Source organism: Athene cunicularia, assembly GCF_003259725.1.
Source record: "Athene cunicularia isolate RWA chromosome 8 unlocalized genomic scaffold, athCun1 chr8_part1, whole genome shotgun sequence".
Lineage (NCBI taxonomy): Eukaryota > Metazoa > Chordata > Aves > Strigiformes > Strigidae > Athene > Athene cunicularia.
The window spans coordinates 30,131,676-30,142,510 of NW_020799109.1; the positions used below are offsets into that span (position 1 = coordinate 30,131,676).

Here is a 10,835-nt window from a genome sequence, read left to right on the forward strand (position 1 = left end):
CCTCAAACTCGAGTTAAAAAAAGACCAGATTTATTGAGTTATGATTCTACATCCCAGCTCATATCCCATGACTGAATGCTGAAGGAGAGAAAGCAACATTACACGACATCAATGTGCTTTTCTGTAATAGTTTTGTGATGGAGGATGACTTCATGCCCTAGGCTGACCAGTTAATTCTCCTGCCAAGCTGCTTTTGGGTAACCGGGTGCTCAACCCATGCAGGCTGAAGTTTTGTCAGCCTTCTCCCCCCGTTTTGTCACACATTTGCCTCTCTCGCTTGCTGAGCTGCAGTTCTGCCACCATGACACTTCCACTGCTGGGGGCAGGATGCTCCTGCTGCCCACTCCCAGCTGCTTCCTGTGAGGAAGGGACCGGCTGGTTGTGGGGACAGAAGGGTGTAAAATACTTTGATTCTTATGAAGCCCATAGCACCCAACACCTGCAGCTCCTGTCTGTTTCGGCCACCTCAGCCGTTCTTTCTGGCCAGAAGCAGATCAAATCAAACGTGCCTTTGGCTGGAATGCAAGATGGACAGCAACCAAGAGCAGAGCCCTCAGGGAGAGCTTGGCCTCCATCGATCAGCCACTCAGGCTTTTTCTTTCCTGCTTTGCTGTTCTCTCCAGTTTTACAGCCTTTGTTGCACCCAGTGAGAGGTTGGCCATGATAAAAAAAATGTGCTGAATTTGCCCGCAAGGGAGGTGGACTCTGTCTCCTCCTGGCCACCACCAACAGGGGGGTTCTGGGGGCCACAGAGGAAGCCGCTGCCTTTCTGTGCTGCCAGAGAGAAGGTCCAATCCTGCTCTTGCTCCATGTGCTGTGCCCACGCACACCTCGCGCCTTCTCTCCTTCCTGATGTGACCAGCATCAGTGTCGATACTCATAGACATGCTCACCCCTCATGTAGCATGACACATGCGTGTCTCATAACCAAGTGATTACAGTACGGTCAAGGGACAGATGCAGAGTTGGCCATAAGGCAGGGGGTGGCTCATGGAGGCCTGAGGAGAGACTGAGAGGAAGCAGGGCACCCTCTGGCCAGTCCTGCCCAGGGGGAAACATGCAGTCTCATCCTTTTTTTGAACCTTCTGACACTCTGCCTCTGTGACCCTTGGGCCAATAAGGTTTCCTGCACACAGCATAAAGAGGTTTGGTTTTTTTTTCTGCCCATTTGAACCCAACCTCCTACCTGTTTTACAAGTGTCTTGAGTCCTAGTGTTGGGGGATTTAGTGAACAGATTAGTCAAATGGCCCCCTTCAGCCTTCTGCTCTCCCAGGTGAGGAGTCTCAGCAATTTAGTGCCTGCTCCTTAGCAGCTCCATTTCAGTTGTCTTTCCTCATGCTTCATCTCAGCCGTTTGCTGCTCAGCTCCTCTGGGGATGTTAGTGAAAAGGCTGCAAAGCTGAGTTTGAGATGGGTTTCAGTCTCTGCGCTGCTGCTCCTTGTGCTGCTGCTTTTCCCCTGGCACACCCTGCTCCATGCCACTGCTTCCCATGAAATGTGTCCTGGGCAGCAGGGAACAGGGAAGGGGTTCGACCATACCTATCCCTTGTGTGGGCACAGCAAGGCATAGCATAATTCTTTTTGGAAAGGCATTGCCCAGATGAGACCAGGAGCTACTATGCACATTCTCTCTGACCTTCCACTTGTTGTGGTCTCTGGACCATGCTGGAAGCAGAGCACCGGTGGGTCTCACCATCCCTTGCCCTCCAGGCTGATGTAACACACTCCATTTCACAGCAGGCTGCTTCCCAGCCTCCCTGTACTAGCACAGCTTGACATTTCCAGAGTCTGGCGTTTGCTGGCTACATGTTCAGGTTGTTTTTCTCACCGTACTTTTCATCTTCATAAATGAACTCTCAAAACAGTTCCCTCCTCACTGCCTTTAGTTGTTTAATCTGCAATATTGTTACTTAATGCAGGAAGAAGCCAGGCATCGAGTTTGCTTGAAGGAAACTCTGCACGACCACAGTTTCAGAAATACAGCAAAAAAAACAAGTTATTTCCTGAACGCCCCCAAGAATGACTGTGGTTCACGGGGAAAAAGCCGTCCGCCTTTGGCGAGGAGAGAAAGAAAACTACACCTCCCAGCAGCCCGACGGGTGCCTGTGGCAGGGCAGAGTTCACTGTCACGTTGACAGGGGAGGATTAAGGGTGTGCGCTGAGGCACCGGCTGACCAGGAGAGCCAAAGGGCCTCTGGGAAGGGCAAGCGGAGGGGCCAGCGCTGGCCTTCTCCTGCCGCCCCTTTGCTTCACTTCGCTACCCTGACCGGCTCCAAACCTGCTCGGGTAAGAGTCCGACTCCTCAGGCTACTTTATTCCTCTCACTTCCTTCTTCTGCCAGAGCGTCGCCAGCGGGAACAGCACAGGGAGGGGAGGGACAAGAGCCGGGCAGCAGAGAGCAGCAATTATAACACCACCCCCACCCCCCTTCACCTCCAAATCTTGCATTTAGCAAGGAAACTCAGCTGTAAGGACAGTGCGGGTCGGGGGCTATGCTAGAAGAGCTGCTGGGAAGGCTGGGCTTGAGATTTTTGTACAGAAATACACACGAACCGCTCTCCAGCAGGGAGTTTCTTGGGAGTTTTCCGTCCTGCCTAGTTTTGCGCATGCAGGCGTTGCACTCGTTCCTGCGTGTCTGCCCAGTCCCAAAGCGCTTTAGCAGAGGGGTGAGTATCGCTGGGGGGATGTAAGTGAGGCTCCAGGTTCACCACACCTGGCCAGGGCACTGCTGAGCCCCCTCGGATGGGTGCAGGGTTGGGTGGGGGTAACGCTGCTGCACAGGGCCCAGGTGGTGTTTTGGCCAGTGACTTTGCCTTTCAGCACCACCATCTCCCAGTCTGACACAGTGGAGGCAGGAGGATAAGGTGGAGCAGTCTCATTGCTCTGTGTTGACCTGGCTGTGAGATACCAGGTGCCCAAAAGCACACGGGGCAGCTTGCTGAGCCCCTGCCTCCAGGCCTGCCACCTTGGAGCACCGCCAAGTCCATCTGGATAAGAAACCGGTGCCTCATCCCACTGGCTTGTCCCAGGAGAAATGCGGTCTGCGTTAGCCCTTGGACTGCTTGTAGTTTGCTAGGAAGCAAAACAGCTAGCTAATAGCCCTTGGGCCGAAAGTTTGCAGTTATCAAGGGCATCCATCCATTTTCACATCACCTTGGTAATCATGGAGGGAAGAGCCTCTTTCTCCACCATAAATCACTGTTTCTGCTTATCAATAGGTTTATGGGCATTCTGTTGCAACTCCCAAGACCAGGATGGGATTGTGTCTGTGAAGGGGGTAGAACCTGGTCAGCAACTGGAGCAGCAGGGAGATACATTTCCTTATGAGCAAAGGAGAAAGTGAAACAAAACAGTGCAAAAGCGAGAGCTCCAGGGGAGAAAGAAAATGGAAGAGAATCCAAGCGTGGATATGTCTGGAGGTAAGTGAATCCTACACTTTAGCCACCTACTAGGAAAATACCTTTACAAGAATATTCAGTAGTGCCATGAGAAACTTAAGCAACATAAAAATAATAATAATAAAAAAAGATAATCCCCTCTTTTCCAGGCCCAGAAAAGCAAGTTTCTATCTTTTTTTGAAGGGTGAAAGATTAACAAATTACTTTCAGTTTTGGTTGCCATCTGCAACAGGTTTAGACTGTGTTCAGGACAGCAGCATGAGTAAGGCTAATGATGGAGCTCCAGACTGGGACAGCTTTCTTCCCTGCATCCCAGTGCTTCCCATCTACAGATGCTTAAATAAGCCTGTTTTCCATCACCTATGGATGGGAAACCTCTGGAGGAGGCAGGGCAAGGAGTACTGTTTGTGCCCAGCTTGAATAGCAGGATACCTCCAGGTTCCTCATATTTCAGTTTCTACCATGTACTTACGTTCTCCAGGTGCCTTGTTAGGAGTACTACCTATCTCAGTGATACTGTGACACTGTAACCAGCTCAGATCTGTCCTAGGTGGTTAGAAGCGTTCCTGTAACACTCGGCAACAAGGAATGATGTAAAAATCACGCTCCAAAGGACAGCATGTCCTGACATGTAACAAGTGCAGCTTTTTCTCTGCTTTCAAAGTGATAGGGAGTTCCTTGCCACTTTTATCAGTCTTTATTTTAATTTTAGCATAATCATTTCTATGTTGTTGTAGTGCTTGATCATTCATAAGCAATTTTTCACAAATAGCACCTGAAATTTGAACTGCACTGTTTGTTTTGTAAGTTTCGGAATATGTTGCAAAGGCTTAATGTTCAGCCCCAGAACTCTATTGAATTATGCTCCAGTGTTTGCTTTTAATTATACATTACCACAGCTATTTGGGAGAGCAGCTCCAGAACAGGAGCAGAGAAGCAGCACAAGCAGAGCTAACATTTACATTCAGATTGATACTTCAAGTGCCTTGGCATAACTGTTCTAGCCAGTACTCAACAACAACTGCCTTAGAAATGCTTCAAATCCACCACCTTAATTTACCAACCTAGGAAAACCCACTATCTGTGGAAGATGCAGTAACATATCCTACCATTTAGTGAAAGAATTGCCTGCCCACCACACATAGGACAGCATGGGACAGAGGCTGAGATAGAGGTAACTTCCCTCATAGCAACCTATACAGTGCTGTGCTTTAAATTTGTGGTTTAAAAAACCCTAGATGTTATTCACACAGCAGTGTTTTGGCTATTGCTGAACAGTGCTGGCACAGTGTCAAAGCTTCATCTTTTTCCCTACTTTCCCCCTGCAAGCAAATACTCTGGGGTAGGCAGAAGATTGGGCAGGGACCCAAGGTAGGCAAGGAGATATTCCATACGGTATAATATCACGCTCAGCAATAAAAACTGGGGTAGAGGAAGAAGGGCGGGGGGGTTAACTTCCAAGGTGGTCACTGCTCAGAGAATGGCTTGGCATCAGTCTGCTTGTAAGGAGGTGGCAAGCAATTGCCTTTGCATCACTTGTGATTTCCCCCCCTTTCCTTCACCTTTTCACCCATCTTGATCTCGATCTGTGAGTTTTCTCATTTTTGGTCACCCTATTCTCTCACCAGTCTCACTACCTCACCATCGCCATCACAGGGGGTAGATATTTCTAAAGGACAAGAACTGGGAGTTTTATAGGGTGATGATAAAGCACGAGGTATTCTTGACTCCTGCATGGCTAGTTCAGCTTTTGAACTCTGATCCCAACAGCTGGGCCAGCTCCAGATGAGGTGGAGAGCACAGCAGAGCGCCCTGTGCACCAAGAGTCCACCCGAGAAACACTTGAGCACCAAGTGACAAGCAGGTGGCCTGAGACCTCCTGCAAACCAGAGGAGGACTCTTTAGCACGTAAGTCACCAGCTGCTGATGGAGAAGAGACAGCACTGTCAGAGTCAGCTGGCCCCACAGAAGAGGAGAAGGTTCCCCAGGAAACTGAAATATCACTGGAACAATCTGGGAAGACAAGAGATGGTGTCTCAGAAAGACCCCAGGAAGACGACAATTTATATGAAGGTGAGTCTCTCCCCTTCTGTGTGCACAGCGTTTCTAAAATGCTGATAACCTGGGCCTTTGCTTAGAGAAGGCAGAGCAGGAGAAACGGTTGTTGGTTCTTATGCTGAAAGGGACTAAACACAGGTCTGCAAATTTTATTCCATGCAGCTAGGCTGGCCCAGGATAAAATGGACAGCAAAGGAGACAGCCCTGATCACCAGGAAACACAGGAGGACCAGGAGACAAACAAGCAGTGTGAAAGCTCCTACACAGCAGAGGAAGATGCTCCATCAAGAAGGAAGTCACTGAGCTCTGACAGTAAAATGACATATTTGGATGTGGCTGCCACAGAAGATGTCACCAAGGGCCTCTTGACAGAGAAGAGCACTGGTGCCCCTCTCCTAGATCAGGAGCCAGAAGAGCACACAGAGCAAGAAACACAGGAGAGCAAATTCCAAGGCATGTTAAGGAACAGACATGGGACCAAAGGTGAGCTGGTGGCTGCACACTGCTGCTCTTCCACTGTGCACATGCCTATGCTTTCCATAGGCATTAGAAAAGTGGTATGGTGAGCTCTCTAGTGCCCACTGTCCATTTTCTGCAGTCAAACAGGAAAGAAGCCATAAGAAATTAACTGGTTTCTCTCTTTCTCTCTCCTTTGGCTACTGTCCTGCTTTGAAAGGCATGCAACTACACTACACTTGGCATAATCTCCTTCCCCTGCCTAACAAGTAGAGAGCCAAGACTCAAAGCAGTGTTAACCCAAAGTAGTATTCACTTCTAACTCTTTCCCTCAGCTGGGAGCTCCTGGCAGTTCTACTGCTTTTCTTATGGCTCAATTTGCCTGTTCCCTCAACAATGAGTGGCATATTTCTTTCTCTTGCTGTAGGGCACACAGCCCCAGAGCCAGAAGTTCAGTCCTGCTTGCAGAACGCTACCATCCAAAACACAGATCAGGAGAAGGCCAAAGAGTCCCACTGGCTGAAAGGTGAGGAAAAGAAGCTTCCCTTGCTTGTTATTCATCGACCAGAAGGCATTGATCCTCCAGGAACAAGTAATGAAGCACATTTAATAATTCTTCTTTCTCAGGACCTTTCATAGCCTTTTCTGAAGGTTTGAGGGGAAAATCATCCCCTTAAAAATAGCCTCAGTTTGACCCTATAGTAGCAGCTTTCCCTGCAGCTCTTCAGCCTCAAAAGCAGGCACATTGTGTTGAGCATGCTGGGAACACCCTGCCATGTCCTGGGAGGTCTGATGGTCTCCTGAGCTGATGATCCCCCTTCCCAGTCTCCTTCTGTGTCATGGGGCCTCAAGGAGGAACCGTGGTGCTGATCTGCACCACACATTTCTCCTGGTAGGAAGAGACCTTGCATTGCCATGGAGAAGGACACAAGCAGTTGTGTCTGGACCTCGCTGTCCTTTTTCTGGGCAGAAGCATGGCAGGTAACTTTTGTTCACCCAGCATAGCTAGGAGGAAGGCAGCAAATACAAGACTTCAGCTGGATCAGACACCTCCACATGTGGAGTTAGGTGCTCCAAATGGCCACAGACTTTAAAGAAAACAGAGGAGAGGGAAAGAGAAGTGGTCAGTTGCAATTTCCTCAGGAAATTTTGCACCTTGACAACAAAGCTGTAGCCTTGCCTCCATCTCTGGAGCTGTGGCCACCCCATCTGGTGTGCAGGAGCACAGGTCTCACAACCTGGAGCAAGCAGCCTCTTCACCATTCCTGGGCCCCCAGAGAGCATGCCAACCTGAACCACTTCCTTAGTGTAAGGGGGGAAGCTCTGAGAGGGGATAAAGAGCCCTTGTAGCTACTTTCCAGCATGTCACTGCAGGTCACTTGGGACTGACTTCTGTTCCCCATCTCGGGTCTCTCCCCTGTTGAACAGGGCTTTTCTTCATGAGCCTCATATTGGTTGGCTTCTTCATATTCTGCTTTGGCAACCCGGCCTCCAAGTCCCAGCAAGCCCCCAGGAACCCCACGGTGGAGGCGTTCCTGTCCCAGTTCAACCAGTTGCAGGACAGGTTTCCGGGGCAGAGTCCCCACCTGTGGGTTCGTGGGCGTAAGCTCCTGCAGAAGCACCTCAATGCATCCCACCACACGCAGCCAGCCATCATCATCCTCACAGCCTCCCACAAGGGTGAGCAGACCTTGCGATGCCTTAGCACCCGCATGGCTGACACCTACTCAGCCGCTCTGCATGCCAGCACGGTCCATATCGATGGCACAGATAAATCCAGGCTCCAGAGTGACCAGGCCAAGCTGGAGGTGGACTCAGAGCTGAGCTCTGCTTTCCAGGCTGGGGGCCGTGCTGCAGTGATACACCACTTCGAACTGCTGCCAGCAGGGGCCACCCTTATCTTCTACAAGTACTGTGACCATGAAAGCGCTGCTTTCAAGGACGTGGCCCTGCTGCTGACCGTGCTGCTAGAGGAGGAAATACTGGAGACACACATCAGCCTCCAGCAGGTGGAAGAGAGGGTCCGTGACTTCCTCTGGGCCAAGTTCACCAAGACCAGGACTCCCGGCTCCTATGACCACATGGACTCTGACAAGCTGAGTGGGCTGTGGAGCCGCATCTCCCACTTGGTCCTACCGATCCACCCAGTGCAGACCATTGAGAAGGGGGGCTGCCGTGTCCACACCAAACCTTAGGGGCAAAGGCTGCCAGAGCCCTGGGAAGGATTGGAAAGATGGTCCTGGCTGACTGGTGCAGGTGGAGACACAGCCAGTGCTATTTCTCTTCAGTTTGTTTCTTGTATCTTCCTGGGAAGAGTCTGACAGGTACAAGTTGATCCAGGCCACTTATCCCGCTGAGTCCTGGAGGTGACAGATCACATGCTTCCTTCTGGCAGATGGGAAGAATGGGTGCTTTAGACTGCTAATCACGCAAGAGGACATAGCTGTGTAGGGCGGCAGGAGAGAAAACAGGACTTTGCAGGTAGCGTTTCTATCAGGAAATACACAAATAACATACACCACTAGTATGCCAGAAGACACTTCAGCTCAGTAGCTCTTTCATTTATGCCTGCCCCTCAGTTTGCTAATATGGTATATACATCAGTCACACAATATGCTTTATTTAGAAGTTTTATCTCTCTTTGCAGAGAGACGCTGGAACACAGGAAGGTCAAATTCCCCAAAGCCCAACATTTTGAAGGCGTGCTTCAAAGAGAAAACCAGTTTGTTACTCAAGGGTTTGATCAGTCAGTCCTGATAGAGTCACACTTACACAGACTAAATGACACCCAGCAAAGACCAGATCCTAACTTTGTAGTTCAGAAACCCCCTAAACATCAATCATAATAAGTTACAGGTTGTCAGCACATGACTACTGCTCTAAAGGAGGAGGGAATCCCATATGTCAAAGAATAAGCTCCAGAGACAGAGAGCAATGAAACAGAAACCACCTCAAGGAATTGCACAGGTGAAAAAATGAGTAATACAGTTTAACTTAATACTACCTCTTTAAAAAAAGTCCACTCTTGATCTTTTTGCCACTACAAGGCTATGACCATCTCTTTGGGCTGATGCACCTGCTTTGGTCCTACCCTGATCTCTCACCTGTGTGTAGGGCAGGAAGCTTCCTGCCTGCCTCTCCCCAGCCTACTTTCATTGATGAACGTAGATGTTAACATTGATATTTATTTCAAACCATGTAGGGGAGCACAGCAGGTCATTGCCCTCCAAGGGTACATTTGCCTTGCTGCCTGGCAGCTGGTGGCTCTGGCGTATGCTAAAGCAACTAGGAGCAGAGCTGGGATTAGCTAGTAAAAACAAAAATATCTGGTGTTGACACTAAAAGTCCTCAACAAAGCAGGTTGCTTTCTTACCACATCTCTTCTGCATCCCAGAAAGAGAACTCTGAGTCCTAGGAACACTATGGTACCCCTGCCTACTGTGTTTCTGCAGATGCTTGGAGGTAGAGCAACCATCTCAAGAATCACCTAGGGGGTAGGTGCAGATTACAGCATTTATAATAACCCAGCAGTCAGCCCCAGGTGTCAGCCCCTGTGCTGATGGTGCTGTCTGCTGGAGAAGGAGCAGCTGTAGCAGAGTACAGCTCATTCCCATATAAGCAGCACAGACTGGGACCTTCCAGAGTTAGGCTCCTGTGACTGGGTGAGGCACAAATTGAGAATATGATGGTGTTTTTACAAGCAATGTTATCTGCATGTTCCTTACAGCAACTGGACCCTGATGTTGGCTAGGTATCCTGCCAACAGTGCCTTGCTTATCTGCCCCACTGATGGCTCAGCTGAGGTACCGTCCTGCACCCTAAAATCACAGCCTGTCTTTTCTTCCCTCCTGTTGTGTGCCTTGTCCTGTCTCAGGAGATTTGTGTAACTTGGAGAAGGGGACAAAGGAAGAGGAGGGGGTTATTTGTTCACATTCCAATCAAAAAGAGACTTTTTGGTTGGTTGGGGACATGAAGACAAGACCACAGGTTTTAACTGTGACAAACACTGGGCTAGATGTGAGAATTATCTGCTGCAGCTCAGCATCAGCAGGGCAGCCCAGGGCATGGTTTTGTAGAAGATAAGGGTTACTTCCTCCCCTCCCTCCTTTTTATTGCTATACACTACTTTGGTAATGGAAAACACTGTTTTTGCTCTGCAGAGTGCAGCATGGGTGTTGGTGTAAGAGCCAGCAGAGCATTAATCATTTTATGTCAGTATCTTGAGGGAAATCTGTATTTTAACATTATCTCACTCAGTTTTATGTACTGTGTTTGTAATGCATAGCTAAGGTATGCAAGGGCAACTTCACACTGCTTGGGCACATTCCTGTAAGCATCATCCACCCCAGCTTTTCTAATACAGAGATATTTTTATGACCTTTTAAAGACAAAATATCTGCTTGCTTCTGAAACAAGACTTCTATTTAAAAATAAAGAATGTGATTGTGAAAGAAAACAGCAAAGTCTTTGAAGTGATACTGGAGTCTTACCATATTCTGTTTGTTGGGGTTTTTTTCTAGCTCTTTTCAGTGCATTAAGCATATCATCATATTGGACAAAGTTTCATTTAGGTCAGGGCTGTAGCTGTGCAAACAAAGTGAATATCTGCTTTTTGCAGAAAAAACTCCAAACAACTTTTTTCTCAGTTGTTTGGAGCAAACATTCACAGCTTTTTCAGATAAGGCAAAACTAAAAACAAAGCCCTGAACAGCTGCTGAATTCAATCCAGACTGAAACATACTGAGGTCTGCATAATATTTTAATGATAATAATGAAATTGAAATCCACTGACAACTGAAATATTTTAGAAATACAGAAAGCAAATATTTGTCATTTCAACACCTTTGATCAGATCAGTTCCACCCAGTCACGCCACCTCAACACACACCAATTTTTATGGTTTTGATTAATTATTTTGCCTAG

At 48.5% G+C, this 10,835-nt stretch overlaps 1 protein-coding gene across 3 annotated transcripts; it reads left to right on the forward strand.

The window, feature by feature from the left end:
* The first annotated feature begins 2,124 nt into the window (after positions 1-2,124).
* On the forward strand, positions 2,125-10,358 carry LOC113482618 (torsin-1A-interacting protein 2-like). Of its 3 annotated transcripts, none has more exons than XM_026853412.1 (6): positions 2,125-2,286; positions 3,219-3,419; positions 5,169-5,471; positions 5,619-5,939; positions 6,340-6,504; positions 7,341-10,358. In XM_026853412.1, the coding sequence occupies exons 2-6, from the start codon at positions 3,386-3,388 to the stop codon at positions 8,105-8,107; spliced, it is 1,590 nt and encodes a 529-aa protein (XP_026709213.1). In that variant the 5' UTR covers positions 2,125-2,286; positions 3,219-3,385; the 3' UTR covers positions 8,108-10,358. The 3 variants fall into 3 exon arrangements, with proteins under 3 accessions (XP_026709213.1, XP_026709215.1, XP_026709214.1); XM_026853414.1 differs by having other exon boundaries at positions 6,340-6,438; XM_026853413.1 differs by lacking the exon at positions 2,125-2,286 and adding an exon at positions 2,361-2,666.
* Positions 10,359-10,835: the final 477 nt, after the last annotated feature.